The 25,880-nt window shown below is 38.6% G+C and overlaps 2 protein-coding genes across 4 annotated transcripts in view; both read left to right on the forward strand.

The window, feature by feature from the left end:
- The first annotated feature begins 2,715 nt into the window (after window positions 1-2,715).
- LOC127156202 (protein NLRC3) overlaps window positions 2,716-25,880 on the forward strand; it is an 83,047-nt gene continuing 59,882 nt past the window's right edge. The window contains exons 1-2 of one of the 3 annotated variants that reach the window (XM_051098944.1): window positions 2,716-3,322; window positions 6,268-6,309. The gene's annotated coding sequence lies outside the window, so the exon portion shown is untranslated. The remainder of the gene's footprint in view (window positions 3,323-6,267; window positions 6,310-25,880) is intronic. The other 2 variants (XM_051098947.1, XM_051098945.1) reach the window with 2 other exon arrangements.
- On the forward strand, window positions 8,210-19,686 carry LOC127156190 (protein NLRC3). Its single transcript, XM_051098918.1, has 8 exons — window positions 8,210-8,370; window positions 8,657-10,699; window positions 11,346-11,519; window positions 12,719-12,892; window positions 15,433-15,587; window positions 17,469-17,651; window positions 18,083-18,441; window positions 18,494-19,686. The coding sequence occupies exons 1-8, from the start codon at window positions 8,240-8,242 to the stop codon at window positions 19,064-19,066; spliced, it is 3,792 nt and encodes a 1,263-aa protein (XP_050954875.1). The 5' UTR covers window positions 8,210-8,239; the 3' UTR covers window positions 19,067-19,686.

Genomic DNA, 25,880 nt, shown 5'->3' on the forward strand with positions numbered 1-25,880 from the left:
TACGCATAATGGTCTCCCGAGGGCACTGAGGAGAGACGGACACCGTCGAATGCGGTGCTACCCGCCCCTCCCCAGCAGGACCGCTTTGTCGAGGACTTCTTCGCCTGAAGCACAACCCTCAGGTAGGGCCTCGGCTTAGAAGCCCCCGACTTAGAGCGCCACTGGTCTCGGTCCCGCTGCAGAGCAGCTCAAGAGGCGACGCTCTGTTTTTGACTCGCCCTGTGTGAGGAGGTGGTACTCGGCTGGGGCTGCTCCCGCCCAGCAGCCCCAAGAGTCAGAACGCGATGAGGGAGAGACCACTGAAACGCCGCCGCTTGTTTACGAACCTCCTGGTACCTGTCGACAACGGAATTGACGGCGTCGCCGAACAGGCCAGAAGGCACAAGTGGTGCGTCGAGGAGAAAGACCCTGTCTTTCTCTTTCATATCAGACAGGGTCAACCACAGATGTCTCTCCGCTGCCACCATAGCTGCCATAGACCTGCCGATGGCACGGGCGGTCTCTTTGGTGGCGCGGAGAGACAAATCAGCGGCTCTCCTAAGCTCGGAAATATCATCCTTGCTTATCTCGTCGCTATCATCGAACTCTTTTAGCAGATCAGCCTGATATGCCTGCAGCACCGCCATGGTGTGCAGACAAGAACCAGCCTGACCTGCTGCCGAGTACCCCTTACCCACCAGCGCTGATGTTGTACGCAGTGGCTTGGAGGGTAAGACCGGAGCCTTTAGAGACGATGCCACTTCGGGAGACAGATAGCTTGCGAGCGTCTGTTCTACCCAAGGGATCGGTCTATAACTGCGCTCTGTTGTCCCCACCACATTTCCATAATAATCAGAGGCGGGGACAAAGAGACGGGCCGAGAATGCCAAGTTGTGTCACCCCACGATCTCGACACCTCAGTATGGAGATCGGGGAAAAAACGGCAGGCTCCGGTGTGTAGGAGGCGGCCTACTACGCAGGAAGCATTCATCTAGTTTGCTTCGCTGCGGTTCGGCTGGTTTCTCGGCAGGCCAGTCGATATTTAATTTGGCTACCACACGAGTCACCACCTCCAACAACTCCTCATACTGGGGCGAGTGTGGGGCCACCTCAACGCTTTCAGATTCCGCCTCCTCGGAGGAAGAAATACGGAGCGTTGAGGCTGTTCCCAGGGGGGAAGGAACTGCAGAGCGGGCCTCCGATCCCTGAGAACGGGCCCCGGATCTACCGGGTGAGGAAGGAGATAGGGGTTCACCCGTCTCCATTCCCTCCAATAGATCCAACTGCGAACCCCACGAGTGCAGCTGCCGCTACACCTCGGCGGAAGCAGGGCCAGACCCGCGAGGAACGCTGGTGAAGGCTCCCTCAGTAAAGAGAGCCTTCCGGGAGCGGAGAGCACGCAGGGAAAGAAGCTCGCAGTGCGGGCAGTCTCTCCCTCGAGAGCCAACTCTGCGTGATCCGCTCCCAAGCAAACCATACACAAGCTGTGTGTATCCCCACTCGGAATAAAGCGCAAGCAGGGGAGGAACACACAGCTTGTAACATGGTTTGCCCTTATGTTTGAGTTTTTGAGCTGCTTTAGACAAATAAAAGTGGTACAAACTGGCACCGAAAAACAGACACGTTCACACACACAGAGCGCTTTGCTGAATGAATGAAGCTGAATGCCGGTTCCAGCGCACGTGCTTTAAAGCTTCCTGGTCTGTGACGTCACCCGCCTATGACGTCTCACTTCTCTATTGGACTGATTACACGTGATTCAGAGCGTGCTTACGCTGAAGGCGTTCCCCTAGCGTTTTGACGCAGCTCGAGTTCCTGAAGGGGAACCAAATTGCTTATCACAGCTATGCTGATGATACCCAGATTTACCTAGCCTTATCGCCATATGACTACAGCCCCATTGATTCCCTCTGCCAATGCATTGATGAAATTAACAGTTGGATGTGCCAGAACTTCCTTCAGTTAAACAAGGAGAAAACTGAAGTCATTGCATTCAGAAGCAAAGAGGAAGTTCTTAAGGTGAATGCATACCTTGATGCTAGGGGTCAAACAACTAAAAACCAAGTAAGGAATCTTGGTGTGATTCTGGAGTCAGACCTTAGTTTCAGTAGTCATGCCAAAGCAGTAACTAAATCAGCATACTATAATCTCAAAAACATTGCAAGAATTAGATGTTTTGTTTCCAGTCAAGACTTGGAGAAACTTGTTCATGCCTTTATCACAAGCAGGGTGGATTATTGTAATGGTCTCCTCACTGGCCTTCCCAAGAAAACCATTAGACATCTGCAGCTCGTCCAGAACGCTACTGCCAGGATTCTGACTAGAACCAGAAAATCTGAGCATATCACACCAGTCCTCAGGTCCCTACACTGCCTTCCAGTTATATTTAGAATTGATTTTAAAGTACTTTTACTCATTTATAAATCACTCAATGGCCTAGGACCTAAATACATTGCAGATATGCTCACTGAATATAAACCTAACAGACCACTCAGATCATTAAGAACGAGTCAGTTAGAAATACCAAGGGTTCACACAAAACAAGGGGAATCTGCTTTTAGCTATTATGCTGCCCGCAGTTGGAACCAGCTTCCAGAAGAGATCAAATGTGCTAAAACATTAGCTACATTTAAATCTAGACTCGAAACTCATTTGTTTAGCTGTGCATTTACTGAATGAGCACTGTGCTTCGTCCGAACTGATTGAATTCTGTTTTTAACTGTCTTAAACTTATTTTAAATCATTTTTTAGATCATTGTTGTGATCATTGTTTTTATGATTGTTCTACTTCCTTTTTTGTGATTATTGTTTTTATTATTGTTTTTATGATTATTCTACTTCCTTTTATGTAAAGCACTTTGAATTACCTCTGTGAATGAAATGTGCTATATAAATAAACTTGCCTTGCCTTGCCTATATGTCAACTTATTCTACAAACCCTAAACTTAACCTAACAGTCTGCTCTTAATAGACATGTAGTTGCAAATTAATGAGAATTAGTTGACATGTTGTTGCAAAGTTATTTATAGTTAATAGAATGTCTAAAGTGGACTATCAAAATAAAGTGTAACCTTGTTTTTCTCTTGGACGTAACATGTTCCCTACTTCGACAAAGTTAATAAGTAGAAGCCATATGATGTGTAAAGTCCACACAATTTTATTGTGAAAGTGCATGCACAAACAACCTTAAGTTTTGATTGAACAGTCGGACGCTGTGGATGCAAAATCAGGATTATGGAATAACCTGTGGTAACACTTTTTTTCTCAATTCCTTTTCTTCTTCTTTTCTTTTTTTTAATAGGAAAAAAGCTGAAAAACAACACACCAGTGAGTCCAAGCTATGGTAAGAACTTTTAATGGACATTTGGAATTGAGATTATAAATCTGTAAAGCGATATTTAACTCTAATTAATACACCACATCATGCAATTTGTGTAAACAGTAATAATTGCAATGACAATATACTGTATAGCCTGTAAGTAGCACTAATCAAAGCTAATCCCATATCTGTAGTATAGTCATACATTAGGTTACTTTGCAGTTTGTACTGAAAGATGGATGGAGTTCAGTTCTAATTTCAGCACAACAAAAAGCATATTTCATGTTTGCCACTTTTATATCGCCAACTGACTTTTTATGTGCCTTGACAAACTCATACTTGATATAAAAATATTACATATATATTTTTTAAGGAACTTTTGATAAAAGTAGGATGTGACAATAACTATAAACTTGATTGCTTTAGTGAAGCTGAAAGCTTAAAGTTCAGCATTGTGTATCTTTATTGCTTTGTTTTTTGTTTCTTTTTTGGACCTATGGACTCCCTGGTAGGGGTGAGGCCATATACAGTAAATGCAAGGCTGACTCTGGTCAATCCAATCAATGCTACAGAAATGTAGGCTACTAATGACTGAAAAATATTTCAAGATGAAAATTAGTAGAATAAATATCTCGCACCAAGTGGGTGTGAGATGTGATATGGGTAAGGTTAGGCTCAGGTTTGGTGGTATGAGTAGGTTTAAGGGTTGGGAAAAGGGGTCAGCATTGTACAGGGCCAATTTGATTACTGGGCAACATGATTCAATCTGTTTATATTGCATTATTTTGATACATGAAAAATGTAAAATTTGTTTGTTTTTTCCCCCTCCTGTTGGTGTATGATTCAAGGAATATTCTGTTTAATGATACAAACAGTATACTTATAGGTGTTGAGGTAATAAAAACATGTTTTGCATCCAAATTGTCATGTGTGTTATGTTTACCAAGCATTAAGCTAAACTGAACTAACCACCCTTTACATAAATGTTGTTACAGTAACTAAAAGTCCAGTGCCAATAAAGATATTTAAAAAAATCAGTAAATTTTTATAAACATTTACAAATGATGAATAGTCTCAACTTTATATTGGGTACTGCAAAAACATTAACAAATGATTAATAAATGATTTAAGATGTGCAAATAGTACAAATTTTCACAACAAACAAAGACCAAATATATGATCTGGTAACATTTTATTCTGATAGTCCACTTTTAGACATTCTACTAACAGTAAGTAACTTTGCAACTGCATGTTAGCTAGCCATTAGAGTATAAGTAGACTGTCTGCTTAATATCTTCTAACACTCTTCTAAACATTGCAAGTATATATCAACTTATTCTACTAACCCTAAACCTAATCTAACAGTCTGCTTTGAAAGTTAGTGGACATGTAGTTGCAAACTAATGAGACTTAGTTCACATGTAGTTGCAAAGTTACTTATATGTAGTAGAATGCCTAAAGTGGACTATCAAAATAAAGTGTAACCTATGATCTTTACAGACTGTGATTATGAGTTAATGAATATATTAACATGAATAATTTGTGAAGTGCTTAAAATTACTAAGTAAGCTATACTTTCACGACATTTGTAAATGTAAAAATGAGCATTAGCTTATATGTGAACCAAAGTTTAATGGCATTTGTAAGCATTCAAAAGTACATTAACAAATAAACGTATAATCATTGTATAATTTATGTTAAAATCATTTGTAGATTTTTAGAACACATTAAAAGTTTAATGACATTTGTAAATATTAACAAATGATACATAAAGCATTATATAATGTTAGTTAATGATTTATTAATGAAGCTTTTAATAATTGCAAACCTTGTCAAAATAGTTTGAAGACTTTAAAATATGTATGATTATATGAATTGAATTTGTAAGCATTTCAATTTACATTAAATAATGATCTGTTAATCATTTGGTAATGTTTAATAAGGTGATTAGTTGACATTAGCAAGCACATTATCTCATATTTCTAGATATGTGAATATATAGTAAGTAATAATTAGTTAAACAGTATAGTGTTCGTTAATGAATGATTAATCAAAGTTATTATAAAGTGTTACCGTGTATGTTAACATGACTGAAAGACAAAAGCCTTTCAAAGACATAGTAATATGTGGTTAAATAACCTACTGTGATTATTCAAATTAAAATTAATGCCCATGTGTAGTTGATCCATTTTTGAAACACTTGAATGATTTTTGTGAATCCAGTGGTTAAATGCTGTGTATAGGCAGCATTTAGCCAGTCTTTGTGTGAATGTACACAGAACTAGACACTTTCTGGGCATATATAAGTGGCAGGCTATTTTAGAAAGGAACATTTAAAAGATGAAAAAGAGGAATTAAGGAGTATCAATCAATTATGAATAATTTATTGCTAAGGATGTAATGATGCATCCGACTAAAAATCGATAGAAATATGTGATAATTTAAGTCATTTGAAAATATCACGATACAACTGGAGGTGGGAGTTTATATGAATGTTTTTCTGACAGGTGATTGGGATGCACCTGTAATTTAGTTTTAGTTTTATTGTAAAAACTTGACAAGGCAGGTTATTGGAGCACAAAAAAATAACAGTTGCTTTTTCTTTTAGCAGCACAACCTGACATGCATGAAAGTAACATTCAAAACCACAAACCAGTCATTTATAAAAACATTTAAAAACATGGGGAATAAAAGAAAGTTCATGTCTTTTTGTTTTGCTCTTGGGCATAACATGTTCCCTACTTCAACAAAGTTAATAAGTAAATGCTGGAGCTGTTGTGTGTAAAGTCCACACCTACTGTAAATTTTATTGTGAAAGTGCATGCACAAACAACTTTCATAAAATAAGTTTTGATTACCCGAAATAAACAGTCGGATGCTGTGGATGTAAGGTCAGGATTATGGAATATTCTGTGGTAACACTTTTTTCTCAAGTCCTTTTCTTTTTCTTTTTTTTTTTTTTTTAATAGGAAAAAGGCTAAAATACAACACACCAGCGAGTCCAAGCTATGGTAAGAACTTTTAATGGACACATGGAATTGAGATTATAAATCTGTGACGTGATATTCTAATTAATACGTAACATCACACAATTTGTGTAAACAGTAATAAATGCAACTACAATATATAGCCTGTAAGCAGCGATAATCAAACTTAAGCCCATATTTGTAGCATAGTCATTCATTATGTTTATTTCTCAACAAGTTTGTACAGAAAGATGAAGGGAGTTCAGTTTTAATTTCAGCACAACATAAAGCATATTTCATGTTTGCCATTTGTTTTTCTGACTGCTTTTTACTCATCGACAAACCACACTTGATATAAAAATTTTAATAGCATTTTTTAAGGAACATTTTGATAAAAAATGTGGCAATGACTATAAAATTGACTGCTGTAGTAAAGCTGAAAGTTCAACATTGTATTTTTTATTGTTTTGTTTTGTTTCGTTTCCTGTTTCTTTGTTGGACTTATGGACTCCCTGGTAGGGGTGAGGCCATTTACAGTGCAAGGCTGACTCTGGTCAACCCAGTCAATGCTGCAGAAAAATAGGTTACTAATGATTGGAAAATAAAATATTTCAAGATTAAAATTAGTAGAATGAATATCTATCTCACACCAAGTTGAAAAAATAGCTGGAACATCTTTTTTTTTTTCTTCATATGCACCTGTGCACCTATAAAACTTCATGCCAATTGCACAATAATTATAAAACTAAACACATGTTCAATCAAAAAGAATGCAGTAAATGTTAAAACAGAAAAGTAAAACAGAACAACGTCTTTGAATATGCTTAGGGGGGACCTCACACCAATCACAGAGAATGCCCTGACAAAAAAAAATATAGTTTATATAGAAACGGTGCACAGGAAAAGTAACATCATGTCACATTACATCATTTTTCCCTTAATATGACTGTTTCCCTACTGTGGCGAACCAGCAACCCCCCTCTTTTACAGAATATTTCAGCTTGTTCCTCAAATCATGAGATCATTGTCCATGTTTCAACACTACTAAAGGGTAAAACATTTCCATTCTCTAAACCGTACTTAAAGTTTAGGCTTGAAAAAAAGAAGTTTTAGTCATCATTTATGATCAACTGATTTTATGATTGACTTGAAAATTATTAAGTGCAAAAATTCCTTGACAACCCATTAATATAATTTAAAATTTTAACATTTCATTCTGTTCCGTGAAATTTCTAACACTAACCTGTTCCAAAGTATTATGTAATATTAAACAAAACTACATTTAAATATAAAACATTACATATAAAAACCTTGAAATTAATAACATTTTTGTAATAATTTTTAATTAGTTACCATGCAAACCTATTATTTATTTTGATTACTGTAGGACACAAAATATGTTTTCTTAATATGCTGTGTCTCAAAAAAAATAAAAAATAAAAAATATCATAAATTATACAAAAAAAAAAAAAAAACTACTTCAACTGAATATGAATTTTGTTGTGCATTGTAATGCAAACCTTCATATGTGACTGCTTTCCCCATATGATTGCTTTTTGTGAGAAACAGAGCAAAATTCAGATCCTGTATATTACTGTCACAAAACCTGCAAATGAATAAAAATGGAAGTGGGGACATTGCAGGAGGACTAATCCTTTCTGTTTACTTTATTAAGAAGTGCCCTATACACAAAACAGAACTGATCAGATCACCAATCCCAAGTCATTTTGTTTGGAAAGGATGTTGTGGATACTTGGTCAAATCCATCTCATTAGTCTTAAGTCATATAACAGTTGTTCAAAATGGATTACTTAAATTCAGCATTGTTCCTCACACAAAAATGTTGTACATTACCAAGAAAGGCTGCAAAAGTTTCTTGGGATTTTAGGAATAAATAAATTGGCTGATTATGATTATGTACCTGTATATCACTTTTAATGTCACAGCTATCAAAGCTACAAACACTACTTCTAAAATGAGTCTTAAAGAGAAGATGGACGGAGACACTGCAGACTCTACAGAACCCAGCTGTGTGTCTATGAAGAGTAACAGATCTATAGAGCAGCCTGTTGCTTTCAGTGATAGAGAAGTGACCTCTGACCCCAGGTAAGACAAAACACTGTTTCTGAATGTCTGAAGAGGAAGAAAAATAGAGATGGGTTAAACCCTTTAAATGATGTTACAAATACTGTGTGAAGCCTTTTATTACATTTTAATACAACACACTTAATGTTAAGCTATTTTCCAATGGATAAGCTATTTTCCAAAATATCACTGTATGAATTTCTAACTTCAAGTTCAGAATATAACTACAAAATCTCCCTTCATGATTATTTTATTTTTATTCTGATAAAAAAAAAAAAAAAATCATATTTCTCCTTTGAAAAAACAGCAGTGGTGAAAGGAAAAAGCTGATCCACACTCAGTCCAGATGTGGAGTTTGTGAGCAGGTTCTGAGAGATCCAGTATCTATCACCTGTGGACACATTTTCTGCAGACAGTGCATCAGCTGCTATTGGGATCAATCCAGACCATCAGAAGACTTTGACTGTCCTAAGTGTAGAAAGCGATCCAAAACACATCCTGCTCTGCAAACACGTCATGTCATGGGAGAATCCAGTTCTGCTGATTTGTCTCACTGTTATACATATTCTGCCCTGCAGAAGAAGACTGAACTACAGACAGTCAAAGAGCAACACAAAACTAGCATGAAGAAAAAGTATGACATCATATTCGAAGGAATGAGACTCCAAGAGAATAAAACCTTCCTGAACAAGATCTACACACAGCTCTACATTATAGAGGGAGAAAGTGAAGGGGTGAATATAGAACATGAGGTTTTACAGATGGAGAAATCAGACAGAATACAACACTCACAACACACTCCAATCAACTGTAATGACATCTTTAAACCCTTACTTGAACCAGGATGTGAGGAGAAAGACAAAATCAAGGCTGTTCTTACTAAAGGCATTGCTGGAATTGGAAAAACTGTCTCTGCGCAGAAGTTCATTCTAGACTGGGCAGAGGGAAAAGCCAATCAGGATGTAGATTTCATGTTTGTGTTTCCATTTCGAGAGCTGAACTTGATTCAAGATCATCAGTACAGTCTTCACAGGCTTCTGCTGGACTTTCATCCTGAACTTAAAAATGTGGACTCAAAGATTTATGAGGAGTGTAAAGTTGTTTTCATCTTAGATGGTCTGGATGAAAGCAGAATAACACTGATGTTTTCAGACAGTGATAAAGTTTCTGATGTGACTGAGAGTTCATCAGTGGATGTGTTGATAACAAACCTCATGAAAGGTGAGCTGCTTCCCTCTGCTCTCATTTGGATCACCTCCAGACCAGCAGCAACCAGTCAGATCCCATTTAAATATATTAGCCGTGTGACAGAAATTCAAGGATTCAGTGACCCTCAGAAGGAGGAATATTTCAGGAAGAGAATCAGTGATAAGCACCAAGCCAGCAAAATAATCTCACACATTAGAAGAGTAAGAAGCCTCCACATCATGTGTCACATACCCGTCTTCTGCTGGATCTCATCCACTGTGCTTCAAAACTTTCTGAAACAAGATGACAGTGCAGAAATCCCTCAAACTCTGACAGAAATGTATATCCACTTTTTGCTTATTCAAATCAACATGAGGAATCAAAAGTATGAAAAAAGGAATCCAGAGAAGTCCAGCAGAGAAGTGATTGTGAAACTTGCTGAAGTGGCTTTCAAACAGCTAATTAAAGGCAATGTAATGATCTATGAGGAGGATCTGAGAGAGAGTGGCATAGACATCACAGACGCTGCAGTGTATTCTGGGATTTGCACTGTGATCTTTAAAGAGGAATCTGTGATTCATCAGAGGAAAGTCTACAGCTTTATACATTTGAGCTTTCAGGAATTTCTTGCTGCTTTCTATGTGTTTTACCATTATGTAATGAAACATACTGACACATTGAAGTTCTTTGATATAGTTCATAATTTACATAAGGAAATGGTCAATAAAGCCATTGAGAGTAAAAATGGACACTTGGATCTTCTCCTGCGGTTCCTGCTGGGCATCTCACTGGAGTCCAATCAGAGACTCTTACAGGATCTACTGTCAGACACAGAGAACAGCTCAGAGAGCATCAGTAAAACCACACAGTACATTAAAGAGAAGATTAAAGATGGAAAAGGACTCTCCACTGAAAGATCTATTAATCTGTTCCTCTGTCTGCTGGAAATGAAGGATCAGACTCTGTCCAGTGAGATTCAGGTGTTAATGAAATCAGACAAACATTCAAAGAACAGACTCTCTCCTGCTCACTGCTCAACAATTGCCTACATGCTTCAAATGTCAGAGGAGGTGCTGGATGAACTGGATCTAAAAAAATACAACACATCAGATGAAGACAGAAAAAGACTGATACCAGCTGTGATCAACTGCAGAAAAGCTCTGTGAGTGTTTAATATATACGCTGCTGCACCAAAAAAAAAAAAAAAAAGTTGGACAAATAGTCTCCACTTTCTTCCACTGTATGAAAGTGAAGCCAAAATATCCCAGGTGTGTCCTGTGTTATTTTGCGGCAATTACATCATTTGGAATTTCAGTCTGTGCAGCAGTGATCATGAGCTGGAGTTGTGCAAACTGGGGTTCCAAGCGATGTCATTGGTGCAAAATAACAGTGGCCGTCAAAGTCCCGCCCACAGACCCAATCGCAACCACACAATCTTGACACCACACTTCATTCAAATAGCATCAAATATTTAACTAAAAGCAAACTTACTGGAAAAGTGAACTCTTGAACATACGTAAGTGTAATAGGAGCTACATCAAGTAATTCAAAGCATATTTGGGAAATCAATAAAAGGTTTAATTTGATTTACATGGAGAAAGCAGGGTTTGACCTATGCTGCAGCCAGCAGGGGGTAATCAAAATGTTTTCAGGATGTGTGAGTCACACTTGGTTTGACACTACATTTTTTATTGTTTTGCTTATTTCTATAATGTCCTGATGTTTTACAAGAATTCAGCAGATATGATTTAAACACTAATTTTAGAATGAGGTTAAGGATTTAATTCTTGTGTTCTGCTCTATTTCAGTCTTGCTGGCTCTGATCTCACTGACCAGCACTGTGAAATTGTGTCATCAACTCTACAATCCTCAAACTCTGTCCTGAGAGAGCTGGACCTGAGTAACAATGATCTGCAGGATTCAGGAGTCAAGATATTATCTGATGGGCTGAAGAGTCAAAATTGTCAGCTAAAGATACTGAGGTGTGTAGAATTGATTTTAGAAATTATAGGTGCACAGTCCTTTTTAGTTAAACTGTGAAAGTTTCAATATTCATTTTAGGGATCCAAGCATAGCAATGATTAAATTTAGTATGCTGATAGAAGATATTGTTGGTGGCAATTCAGGTTATTTAAAATAACACTTATGTGTCTACTTTTAATTTTAAATCAAAAGGCTTGGATGCACAATTTCTGAATGACCAGATTTGTGGCATTTTAAATATTGTTTAAAACATGTTTATTCATGCTCTGTAGTATCTTTCATGAAATCTTATTCAAACGTGCGTCAAATAAAAGATTTTTAGCAGAATGCTGCAAGTAATCGTCAATTTTTTATTTTATTTTATTTCTTTATTTCTTTTTGAGTCTTAACTCCGTAGAATTCGGAATTTTAAGTGTTATGTAAGTTTTTTTTTTTTTTTTTTTTTTTTTTTTTTTTTTTTTTTACCTGGAGGCTAACTTGTTTAATTATTAATCCCCTAAAATCCAATACCACACTAAAATAATTAGTGCATAATTACAAGTACATAATTTAACACCAAAAAAGGTAAAACCTTAAAAATATATATCCTGTACCGCACTGTGATTTTTAAAGAGGAATCTGTGATTCATCAGAGGAAAGTCTACAGCTTTATATATTTGAGCTTTCAGGAGTTTCTCGCTGCTTTCTATGTGTTTTACCATTATGTAATGAAACATACTGACACATTGAAGTCTTTTGATATTGTTCATAATTTACATAAGGAAATGTTCAATAAAGCCATTGAGAGTTAAAATGGACACTTGGATCTTCTCCTGCGGTTCCTGCTGGGTATCTCACTGGAGTTCAATCAGAGACTCTTACAGAATCTACTGACACACACAGAAAACTGTCTATAGTCTATAGGCTGTAGAACCAATGCTCTGCTGATTCCAAAGCTCAAAGCTTAAAGCTAAAAGCTCCAAGAAGGGGAGCGCCAATTTTTGACGGGTTGGGAGTGAGAACATGTTTCAAATATACAGTATATAAAAAGGACAAGTCTCTGAAACATGGTAATTAAACACCAACAATGTTTTAAAAGCTGGTAGAAAGGTGTTCAGAAAGGTGTTTAAAGCCATTTTAACAAATGCATTATCCACGTCTTATATTAGCATTATGAGTTCCTAACATTGTTAAAGTTTATATACATGTGTGCTTACAGGTTGTCTGGCTGTATGGTGACAGAGGAAGGCTGTAGTTATCTGTCTTCAGCTCTGAGTTCAAACCCCTCACACCTGAGAGAGCTGGATCTGAGCTATAATCACCTAGGAAAATCAGGAACCCAGCTGCTCTCTGACAAGCTAAACGATGCAAACTGTTCACTGCAGATACTAAAGTATGTGGGGTAGTAAAGTAGTTTTACTAAATGTCCCCACAAGGTCAAAATTTACTGGTATTACTATCCTTGTGGGGACTTTTGCATAAAAATAAATTTATTACAAGCCACAAAAATTACAAACAATAACAATTACCAAAACAAAAAACAGTACACAGCAAACCTACAAACAAAACACTAGAGCATCTTCAGACAAAGTGCACAAAGCCCCATGAATGCACCAGATTTGTTCAAAAGCCACAAGATCGTTCATAGCTTTATAAAAGTGAAAATCAACCAATACCCTGGACTTAACAAAAGCCAGGAAACACAAGAGAACGTCGTCACTAGAGCTTTGTTCAATTCTGTTTTTCCGGCTAATGTAAACAGCCAACTTTGCTTGTCCTAAAATAAAATTTAACAAATGACAGATGGCACGTTTCTTCCTGGAATATTTAAAACCTAGAATAAAATTTTCACTTAAGAAGGTTTCATTAAACCTACAAAAGAGTTCATTTAGCTTCACAAACAGAGGTTTTAGTCTAAAACAGTCCATGAAAGCGTGAAAAACAGTTTCTCTTTGAGGACAGAAAGGGCATTCAGGACCCACTCCTGGGTTCATCACTGAAATAAAAGAATTAACGGCAATGGCACCATGCAAAACCCTCCATTGTATATCACCTACTCTCTTTGACAATGGTGGTTTATACAGAGATCTCCATTCGGGTTTTACATCACTGCTCAACTTTAAAACAGAACGCCATGGTGTGTCAATTCTGTTGCCAATAACTTTCTTGTTAAAAGCCAGAACACAAGCTTTGTACAAATTTTTGCTTTCGCTTGACAAGAAATCTAATAACAGGGAATCACGTGAAAATAAAAAACTTTTTGTACTCTCATCAAACATGGGTTGCACAAACAAACAGGGGAAAGGATCCCCAGAATCAGGAGCATTAACCCCTGCAAAAAAGTCCTTTAACATATGTTCTTCTTCAGCAGTAAAACATGTTCTTAACTTGGTCAAAAAATGGGTAAAAAGGCGAACAGATCTGATACTCAAAAACTTGGAAGCTGTCTCCACCTGTCCAAAAAAGGTCCAGTTAGTGTTAATAAATGTCCCAAAGTAAAAACCTTGGCTTTCAGAAGGGAAGTGCTGAATCCGAGTAGACTGCATCGTGAAGCAACGTCCAGATGGGCTCCATGTATCAAAGGCTCCTGCAACAACCAGTAGAGTGAAGAGAAGTTCTCAGTCTTATAAATGTGAAAAAAACTCCATACTTTGAAGAGGTTACGATAAAAAACAGGCAGTTCTGATACATCCAGTTTAGCAGGATCCATTAAAAAAAGTGCTTTATCGAGTCCAAAGCCTCCAAGTGTTCGTAAAATCACGCAACTAGCTGTGCGCCAGCTGCAGTCCGTCGAACCATCTAAAAACCTTTGTAGAAACCTTAAGCGGAAAGCAGCCATTCTACTTTGCAGGTGAATAACACCTTGCCCACCTTCATTTTTGGGGAGATATAAAATACTCTGTGGGATCCAATGTAGTTTGTCCCAAAAAAAATTAACAAGAAGGGCTTGAATTTTAGCTAAAAACTGTGGAGAGGGATCTACACAGGCCAGCCTATGCCAGAGTGAAGAAGCAACAAGATTGTTAATAATAAGAGTCCTCCCTCTATAGGACATATTTGGCAACAACCAATTCCATTTATCTAATCGGCCTTTGACCTTTTCCTGCACCCCTTCCCAATTTTTCTGTAAAAAATCATCATCCCCCAAGTAAACTCCCAAATATTTTATACCTCCCCTTCCCCAACACAACCCATCAGGAAGACGAGGTGGCCCATCAGACCACTGACCCAGTAAAAACGCATCACTTTTTTGCCAGTTAACTTTAGCAGAAGACAGTGTTCTAAAATCTTCAATTAAGTTAAGCAAAGACTGTACATCGCTTCCTTTGCTTATAAACACTACAATGTCATCAGCGTATGCTGACAAACAAACATTATTATTAAAACTGGGAAAACACAAGCCACATAAATTGTTTCTTATTTGTTGAAGTAATGGCTCTATGGCCAAGGAGTACAACATTCCAGAGAGGGAACAACCTTGTCTGACACCCCTCAGAACCCGAAATGGAGCGCATAAACCACCATTAATTTTCAGTGCACTCTCAACGTCACAATAGAGCACTTTAATCATGTCCACAAACTCTTTGCAGAAACCAAAAGCTGCCAAAGTATTCCAGAGATAAGAGTGCTCAACCCGATCAAAAGCCTTCTCTTGATCTAAGGATAACAAGCCACAACTCAGATTTAAAAGTTTAGAAATATGAAAAATGTCTCGAATTAAAGAAACATTATCAAATATAGATCTACCGGGTACACAATATGTTTGGTCCGGATGGATGATTTAATCCAACACCCCAGCCAGTCTAGTAGCCAAAACTTTGGAAAGCAGTTTGTAATCGCTGCAAAGAAGTGAGACAGGGCGCCAGTTTTTAACATCAGTGAGGTCCCCTTTTTTTGGAATCAGAGTGATAACCGCTCTCCGACAACTCAAAGGCAACCTGCCCTCTGTCAAGCTATCACTGAGTACCTCAAGCAGATCATCTCCCAGCTCCGACCAGAAAGCCTTATAGAAGTCGACCGGGAGGCCATCCACTCCTGGTGCCCTCCCAGACTCCATGCTTTGCAGGGCCTTGAAGAGCTCTTCCAGGGTCAACGCTCCTGAGAGGTCAAAGTTAGCCTCTTCTGAGACTTTCGGCAAATTGTCAAAAAAGACACTTTCCACGCCATGCCCTGAATTAATCTCACTTCTGTACAGGTTCTGATAAAACATAACTGCTCTCCCACGAATATCGGCAGGATCAGACAACAACACTCCATCCTCAGAGCGAAGTGCATAAATAAAACGTTTCTGCCCATTCTTTTTTTCCATGCTGAAAAAGTATTTAGATGGTGCATCCATCTGATCGATGCTTTGGAAACGTGAACGGACCAAAGCCCCCTGTGCTCTACTCCCCCGTAGATCTGTTAGTTGTGCTTTCTTCCTAAAGCAGGCTTCTATATGCCTAGTTTCACCACTAGACTGGGCTAGATTATGACACTCAATTTCTTTTTCTAAAAATTCTAAGGACAGAAGTAGCTCTTTAGTAATGTTGCGAGTGTACTGTTGCGAAAACTGCTTAATTTGAATTTTACCGAAGTCCCACCACTGTTGTACTGAATGAAAAGAGCCTTTTGTTGCTCTGAAGGTTTCCCAGAAAAACTTAAAAGATTCTTTAAAAAAATTGTCATTTAACAGTTTAGTGTTAAAGTGCCAATATGCACTCTTATGTTTTACTGAACACAAAAAAAAATTACAATGCACCATGCTGTGGTCCGAAAAACCAACCGGTGTGATGTAACACTTATTAAAAATGTTAAGATGATGATTAAAACTGTAAAACCTATCCAATCTTGCCGAAGAAATAATATTATCCCGTGTATGAACCCAAGTATACTGTCTTTCCTTGCCATTTAAAGATCTCCAAATATCACATAATTCATATTTTTTTATAAAATGGATAAGATGATTGCGTGAAGCTAAGTGAGGTTCAACATGATTCCTGTCTAAATTTAGCTCTGTGCAATTAAAATCACCACCTAAAAACAGAAATTCTTCAGAGCAACAATTTTGTAAGGTGGAAGATAGTAAATCTAAAAAAACTAACCTTTCAACCGGTACAGTTGGAACATACACACAAATAAAAACAAAAACATAATTCTCGAAAACAGCTCTGACTTTTAAAAGCCTACCTTTAACAATTTCATCAACCACATAAGATGCAGGACTGAAATTCTTTGCGAATAAAATAGCCACTCCTCCACTAACTGAAGTGTTGTGACTTAGCACAGAAGTGCCATCAAATTCCCTCATCCAATCAACAGCATTGTTCAGGTCACTGTGAGTTTCTTGTAAAAAAGCGACATCAATATTTTTCTGTTTTCTGTTTATTGCTCTTTTTCTAACATCTCTTGCGCCATTGATATTCAAAGTGGCTAAATGTACTTCACTCATAAATAACAAAAAAGAAAAAAAACACACCAAAACACAAAGAGCAAAAACCAGTCCTGCTCCTAAAATTAACCCGTGTCATTGTTTAAAGCAATGTTAAGATTCCTCACAATTTTCTTTAAACGATACACTTCTTTATTTGTGAATGAACCTTCTGCCATTAGACTTCTTGCTTTATCAACAAACTGTTTTAAGTCAGGAAAATATTCCTGCACTCGCACACCTCTCTTGTTTTTGGTTGATCTGAGAAATAATTTGATATCGTCAAGCTCATAGCTCCGTCCGATAAACTCATTCTGAGAAACAGTCACACTGGAGTCAGAAGACTCTGCATCGCTCTCAGTCTCCAGATCCTCATCGTCATGCATTTCAATTTTTTTGCTTACTTTAGCATCCGGTACTTCGTTACTTTTCTTTCTTTTTTGGGGCGTTTTAAAAATGGCTTGTTCTTCCTCCCTTCCACAGCACTTAGCTATTTCACACATTTCTTGAAAATGCTCTGCACTATTCTCTGAAACCCTATCAGCTTGTCCATCTCCAGTTTTGCCCCATGTCACATTATCTACGTCCTTACGACCCTCATCCGAACGTGTCTCGGCGTGTGTCGGCGCGATCGCTCCCTCCACCGTCTCACTGGAAGAGGCCGGAGGAGGAGTCGCCGCCGCCGGCGCCACCGAGCCCTCTCCCGGGGGAGCCCCCTCAGCCTCACCGCTAACCCCGCTAGGTCACCACTCTCAGAGCGCCCTCCTACATTCCTTTCCTTTTCTGCAATTATTTCTGGACAATTTCGCATCAGATGACCAAAAGTCCCGCAGCTAAAACACTTCATCTTAGCGGTGGTCACAAAAACAACATAATCAAAATCGTCAATTCGAAAATTTAAAGACACATCCAGATCAGCGTCATCATTAATGATCATGTATGCGAACCGCCTAAAGGAAACAATATGTTTCAGCAGAGGGGAACTACAGTTAATCGGGATCTTTTTGATGGGTGAAACCAGCTTCCCGTACCGGGATAAAGCTTGGGTTAAAATAAGATCACTCACAAAAGGTGGCACATTAGATATGGTGACTTTCTTAGCAGGTAGAGAGAGGGGAAGAACGGGGATGAGTTCTCCTTTAACGATTATACCATGCTCAACAACCTCATTAGCCTTGTCTATGCTGTCTAAAAACACAACGATGGCGCTGTTCATTCGAGAGGCTGAGAGCACACTCCCGTGCCCCACTACCTCACCCACTGCCAGGCAAGCCTCCTCCACACTCACCGCTGATGCCACCTTCACAGCGTGGCGTCGCGTGAATGAGTTTAAAACTCCCCCGCGCGGGGCCGACATGCCTCCTCAGAGTGAAGAGCACGCGGCCCGAAACACAGCAAAGACTACCGCTAACTATACAGACAGAGATAGACAGAAAAAGAAAAAAAGAAAAGAGTTTCACTCACAACACTCCACACCTACTCCACCCGCACTCATAGCACTCCGTCCACTCGCTCACACTCGCACACCGGAAGTGAGAGAGAGAGAGAGAGAGAGCTCTAAAACAGTCCATTATCTAGTTTTAATCTCTTTGTTTCTGTTCAGATGCCTGTGATCTTACGCTGGATCCAAATACAGTACACACTCGTCTCAATCTGTCTGAGGACAACAGAAAGGTGACACATAAGGAAGAGGAACAGTCATATCCAGATCATCCAGAGAGATTTGAAAACTGTCATCAGGTTTTGTGTAGAGAGAGTCTGACTGGACGCTGTTACTGGGAGGTTGAACGGAGTGGAAGAGGGGCTGATATAGCAGTGGCATATAAAGCAATCAACAGAAAAGGAGAGAGTCATGACTGTTGGTTTGGATACAATGACAAATCCTGGAGTCTGTACTGGTCTGAAAATGAATTCACTGTCTGGCACAATAATGGGAACAATAACATTCAGTTACCTTCATCTCCCTCTAAAAGAATAGGGGTGTTTCTAGACTGGTCAGCCGGCACTCTGTCTTTCTACAGTGTCTCTGACACACACAAACTCGATCCCTTATACACATTCAGCACTACATTCACTGAACCCCTCTATGCTGGATTTAGAGTTTATGATGTCTCAGTGTCTCTGTGTCAGATTGAACTTGCTGTAAGAAAACCCTGAGACATCATAAACAAACTGCCACTTTTTGTTGAAAATGTATGCACTTAAATGTTAAGGACCCCATTAAACCAAAATGTAAATTTTGTCGTTTTTAGTCTGTTTTTTAGTACATCTACAATAACTGTCTAAATGACAGTTTTTGATGTTTTTAATGCCCAAAGTGATTTCCTTAATACAGAATTTATTAGAGAGGCACTCTTCCATTTATCACCCGAGAAGTGCACTTTGTTGCTGAACAGAAATTATCTTTCCTGGAAAGACTTTAAGGTTTGATTATCACCTGATTTTGTGTTTGATTGACTTTATGTTGGATTATAATTGACAGACACAGCAGATGAATACTGTATCAGGGAAAAAGCACATCATAAGACGTCTGTTCAGGTATTAGGTATTGTGTGTTGTTCTAGATAAGTCATTGTAGACTTCAGCACAGGTGATGATCTGTTTAAACACTCTGGGCTCTGGTGAACTATTTATTTGGTGCATTTGTGACCTTATAAAATCATTGTTATTATTTCTTCAAAGGATCCAGGGGCTCAGTTTCATCCTGTTGGATTGTTAAGAACTGTTAGATCAAACTTATACATTATACCAAGGAAATCACAGGTTAATAATTATACAATAATGACTGAAATATTTTAATTGAGAAAATCTTATACAGCAAAAAAAAAGATTTATCCAAAATGTTTTGTTTTAATGTTGTAAAGAAATTCATGGCTAACTCTGTGTTTAACTGTATTATTTTCCTGAACTATTTATATGAACTATTTTTAAGTGTATAATTTAAAAGATTTAACAGCTTTTTTATATATACATTTACATTTCTGTGAATGTTTATATGTAGTTGTTTTTTATATTTCTTATTTTGCTGTGTTTTGGAATGATTTTATATAAAAAAAAAGTCAGATAACCTGAAAATGTGTTTTGCATCTGAACTGAAATTCCAGATTGTACTAAAATCAAGTACAAAATATGAATTAAAAAGACTGAATCTAGCTTTTACACAGTAAAAGTAACCTTTAAGGGTCAGATCAGGTAAAATGGCTCCTTAATGTAACAGCTACACAGTTTAATACTGGTTTTCTTTATTTAATCTTTGCAGCCTGGTAAATCACATTCAGTGCCTATTATGTTACATCTAAAATTTAGTAAAGACTGAGAGAGGACTGTTTTTGCCTATTTCATCAGGTGTCATTTGACCTGTCATGAGACATTAACTCAGCAAAAAAATTAACTTTTTATATACTTTTATGTTTCAGTAAACCATAAACAATTATTGCACATGCACCTGAACAGTCCTTAAAACATGCTTTATAGACAGCAAACATAAGGTCACAGTTAATTAGGACATTAAAGAGATCTTTGTACTGACTCTGAAAAACACCAAGGGCCTCATGTACAAAGACTTGCGTTGAATTCATACTAAAAAAAATAAAATCAGATGTATGAAACTCTGCGTACACAGGATCCCACACATATTGTGTTTGTACATCCCAATTAACATGAAATAGAGCGCACATGCAGGAGCACAAAACCCCAACCGGTCTCCTCCCCCAAATCAATCAATTTTAATACGGTAATGAGTCCACTTTGCCAAAAGTAAGCAGCAAGAAGCGAAACTTTACCAAAAGTGAATTGGTGGTGCTACTATATCCGAGGTAGAAACTAGAAAGAATATTTTATTTGAAACTTCGTCCTCCGGAATTAATAACAAAAGAAAAAGAAATGAGTGGGAGAGTTTGGCGGACCCTGTCAACATGGTGGGATCTGAAACTCGCACTGTAAATGAACTTAAAAAATATATAGATATAGATATATAGATATAAAGGTGGAAGTTAAGCAGAGAACTGCTGCGCACCGACAAAGTGTCACTCAGAGACATAATCCACTCATTAAAGAAGTTGGTCAAAAAGTGAACTTCGTCTCTGATTACCATTTATATTTTATTTATATTGCCGCAATCACACGTTGACAGGCCTGAATGGCTTGTTGGTTGGGCTGTACATACACTGGTTCTGGGTTGGGGTCATCTGGCGTCGATGCCACCACCACCGAGTCGTATGCCGTGCCTGTGTGTGACATCGTGCAGCACACCACAGGCCAGCACGATGCAACACACCTTGTTAGGGTGGTATAGCAGCATCCCCCCGGTCCTATCAAGGCAGCGCCAGCGACATTTCAGCTGCCCAATTGCCCGCTCTACAACTGACCCAGTGCGAGAATGGGCATCATTGTATCTGCACTCTCGGTCAGTTTGTGGGTTGGTGAGGGGAGTTAGCAGCCACGTCTTCAGTGAATAACTGCAATCTCCTGATGTGAAGTTCAATAATTACACGCACAAATAAAGAAAAACAAATCTTTTATATAGAACCATAACTTTAAATGTGTCACACACCAAGAAGCCACCCATCACGCATCCTACCAACTTGGAGCCTCATCCCAGCCATGCTGTTTGTAAGGATGTATGAATTATGTTTTTCAGTCAGGCCACCTTGCCACAATATTTGTTAGGTGCATTTATGCATCACATATTATTTGCACATTTATTGAATGGAAATGTTTCCGATTCACATATGCAAATTTTTCTTCAGATGGCGCCTTTATAGCAATGTGTGTGCAGTCGATTGCTCCGATTACATTAGGAAAACCAGCAATCGCTGTAAATTGCGCTTTAATGTTTGGCTGGTCAACTGTATCGTATCATTATCGTGGTCCAGAAAATCATTTTGGTCCCTAAAAACTCGTTCTCTTCGGATTCTGCCATTGGCAATGTCCTCTAATAAGGCCAACGCTGTCATTGCCATAGACGAAGGGTTGTATAAATTTGCACATGCTTTTATATGTTCTAACTTAGTTGCATAATTGAGAACATTTCCATAAGGCTTGTGTGACAATAGGAAGTCAATTAGCCTATTTTATCAATTACAGATTAATAGAAGCAATTCAATTCAATGTTTAGCAATTCAATTGTGAGCGTGAAAACTGGCGTAAGCAAAGTTTTTGTGCGTACGCAGCGCTGATACATGAGGCCCCAGAAGACAAATGACCAGGGTCCCTGATTGCCTGCGTAAACATGCCATATGCCTGCTGCAGGAGACATAAGGTCTGCAGATGTGGGAAGAGCAATAAAAGGCAATGTCTTCAATGCAAGATGCCTAAAACAGAGCTAAAGGGACACAGAAAGGACAGCTGATCATCCTTGCTGTGTCAAATGACTAACAATGTGTCCAATTTGAAATTTATAAAGTTTATGTCTCAGTCATTTGACATTTTGGGCTCCATTTTAACGTTCTAAGCGCATGGCGCAGGTGCACTTAGGCCATGTCTGAATTCACTTTTGCTAGTTTAATGACAGAAAAAACGGTCTGTGTGCCAGGCGCTGCGTCGAGCCCGGCAGTCTTTTGAAGACTAGAGAGGCAAGTTTGACGATAATCAGGTATCAGAGATGCAAAGCCAGGAAATTCTGGTCAGTACTTCATTTTTTCTTCCAAAAATTTGCCAAACTCAAAAAGTAGAAATCTTGAACCTGTTAAGGGAGTTAATTCTAGGAGAGCAGTTTAAAAATTGTGTACCTGGATCTGTGTCTACTTACCTGAATGAACACAAGGCCTTAACTTAGCTGATGCGGCTGTATTGGCCGACAAATTTGTTCTGACTCACAGAGTGTCTTTTACTGGAAGAGGGTAAAGTGATCAGAGTAAAAGGTCCTTTTGAATCAGTGGATCCCTCCAGTGACAACATCAAGCACTGTTTCCAGTGTGCACCCTGTAAGTCAAAACACTTCATCAGATAAGAAAATAAAGTAGTGATTGTACTGATTTCAAGAAGAAATATTGAGGTTCCCAATAGGGATGGCGAAAACTAAAAAATTTCTTGACCGACCGCCGAGCCTCATTAGCCGGTTGAAACCGGTTAACCGATTAGTTTAAAATATGGTACGCTATTTGAAATAACAGCCATTTCGAGCCGCGCCTGCAATTTCGCAACTCTGTCGCATCTCTCTGCCGCTCTGCCTCCCGCACACACACACACACACTGTCACTCACGTCACTTTTTTAAAATCCCCTACAGCGCGAAACATGAGTCCCGCAAACGCGGCGCCGAAGAGCTTGTTGTATGTAATCGTAGGACAAATGGCTCCTTAGTTTCAAATGGTTTGGGTACAAGGTGATCGCTTTGAAAATAAAGGCGTTTGTCTAGGTTAGAAGCTCATTTGAAACATTGCCACGGCTCATTTAAGAAAATGACAGCTCCGAAGAGACGCCGCTCTAACCTCGAGTGTTTTAGCCTGTTGCCTTTACTTTTCGCAAACCTTGTGAGCGCGCGAACCCAAACGCTGTGACCTCGCGCCAAATGTTTTTATTGGTTTATTAAGTACAAACAGGCGAGTTATGAAAAATTGAGTGTGAGGGATAATTTGTTCACTTAACACAAAAAGATGAGGAATGAGATGGCTAACTGTAGTAGCGTATAGTCCACTGTCTATAATAGCCTAATTTAGATATCACTTTTTTTTTTAACCGACTACCGACAACTTTGACCGGTTAACGTTGATACGGTCAACCACCGGTCAAACGGTCATCGGTTAACATCCCTAGTTCCCAAACAAAATTCTGAGGTTAAGGATGTAATGTCAAAAACAGCTGATGTTGAGAACTATGCAGAATATGCCCCATTTATTACTACTGGCATTGTGTCTCTGCCAGGAAAGGAGGGAGATGTTCCTGTGACGATCCTGAGAGATATGGGAGCCTCTCATTCATTTTTAGTAGAGAGAGTTCTTCCCCTGTCAGATCAGACTGCAACCAGGAAGGATGTTTTAATTAGGGGTATTGAAATGACCTTTCTAAAAGTCCCCTTGCATAAGGTACATCTCAAATCTGATCTCATAAATGGTGATGTGACTGTCAGAATACGACCTCCCCCTCCTGTTCCAGGCGTTGCTTTTATTTTAGGGAATGATCTTGCTCAGGGTAATCTTTGGGGAACATCAAAGAAACGCTTTGTATGAATGCTTAACACAGTTCAATACTCGGCAGAGAGTCACAGGAAGACCGGGGTATAAATAGTGTCTCTGATTGGACGCGGGAGATGTGCAACGGCTGATGGGGAATGGAGTCCGGGGTGTAGTGCAACAGTCAGTGTGTGAGAACAAGGTGAGAGCGACATCTGGTGGTGAGCGGTCCGCAGCTCACCGACCAGATCCGTAACATCTATAATATTAATGAATTATCAATGTATTCCTGAGGTCATACCATTTGACATGTATACCTAAGAATACCTGACCATACCCTAAAAATGTCAAATTATCTCACATTTTAAAGAGAGTTACTAACCTTTGCATGCAGCAGTTAGTATCACCAGAGGTCCTTCTCTGTAATATAATTTCCTGTCACATTATCTTTTTTCAAAATATTAACAAAATGGCTCTTTGAATGGTGATTACACCACCTTGACAATTCAGGAATTTGACTTGATTCACATAATTCCCCAGATTTATTAGAATATTCAGAACAATGATGCCCCATTTACTTTTATTTACTATTAAATAGTACTAATGTAAGATTATGCCTGTCACAGTTATGAACTCTTTTCTTGTTTTGTTTTACCTATTGGTTTAGTTATTTTGTGTTGGTTCCTTCCAGTTCCTATTTGTCCTTGTTTGGTTATGTTCCTGTTCTCATTAGTTCATTATTAGTTAACTCCCATCACCTGTTTTTCCCTCGTCAGCTACCCTATTTAAAGTCTCCTTTCTGTTCAGTTTGTGGTCGGTTATTATTTAGAATCACATGTTTATATTGCCTTGAATTCTTATTCCTTATGTATCGTGTGGTTTATAATTAAAGCCTTTTGTGGATTACCTTCATCTTTATCGCCTTCCTTGGACAACACGTGACAGAATAACCCGACCACAAGAAATGAGGCTAGAACACCATGGCTTCCAGCTCCCTCGTCTCCACTGGATCCCGACAGTCCACCAGCTCCACCGGGCTCCCTCGTCCCTCCGGCTCCGCCTTGGTCAGTTGTCCCCCTCCTCCTGAACCCCTGTCCTCCCTCCACCGTTGGTTCTTCTACGGCACAATGTCACGCCTACCGGGAGGGGGGCGAACTGTCACAATTATGAACTCTTTTCTTGTTTTGTTTTACATATTGGTTTAGTCCTTTTGTGTCGGTTCCTTCTAGTTCCTATTTGTCCTTATTTAGTTATGTTCTTGTTCTCATTAGTTCATTATTAGTTAACTCCCATCACCTGTTTTGCCCTCGTCAGTTATCCTATTTAAAGTTTCCTTTCTGTTCAGTTTGCTGTCGGTTATTATTTAGATAATAACCGATAATATTTAGATAATAACCAAAGGCTTGGTTTGCTGTCGGTTATTATTTAGAGTCACATGTATTTATGTTGCCTTGAATTCGTATTCCTTGTGTATCGTGTGATTTATAACCTATATACCTTCATATTCATCGCCATCGCAATTATTGTGCACACTTATTTTGAAAGTTTTACCTTTTTAAATTTAATTAAATCATATGGACACAAAAGTAGTGTCACGTCATTGACATATATATATATATATATGTATGTATGTATGTGTATCTGTGTGTATATATTGAACATCCAATAGTATTTGTGAGTAATTTATAGGTCTGTATGCACGTGTTTTATGTATGTATTTATAAGCAAAGTTCGATTTTAATTATATGTGGTGCCTCATATTTATCATATTAAAACACTGATTCACAAACTTGACTCGAAATCCAATAGCAAGTGTAACAAAGTTTATTAAAGATCGTGCAGGAAAGATAAAGCAAGGCA

Source organism: Labeo rohita, chromosome 25 (genome assembly GCF_022985175.1).
Source record: "Labeo rohita strain BAU-BD-2019 chromosome 25, IGBB_LRoh.1.0, whole genome shotgun sequence".
Classification (NCBI taxonomy): domain Eukaryota; kingdom Metazoa; phylum Chordata; class Actinopteri; order Cypriniformes; family Cyprinidae; genus Labeo; species Labeo rohita.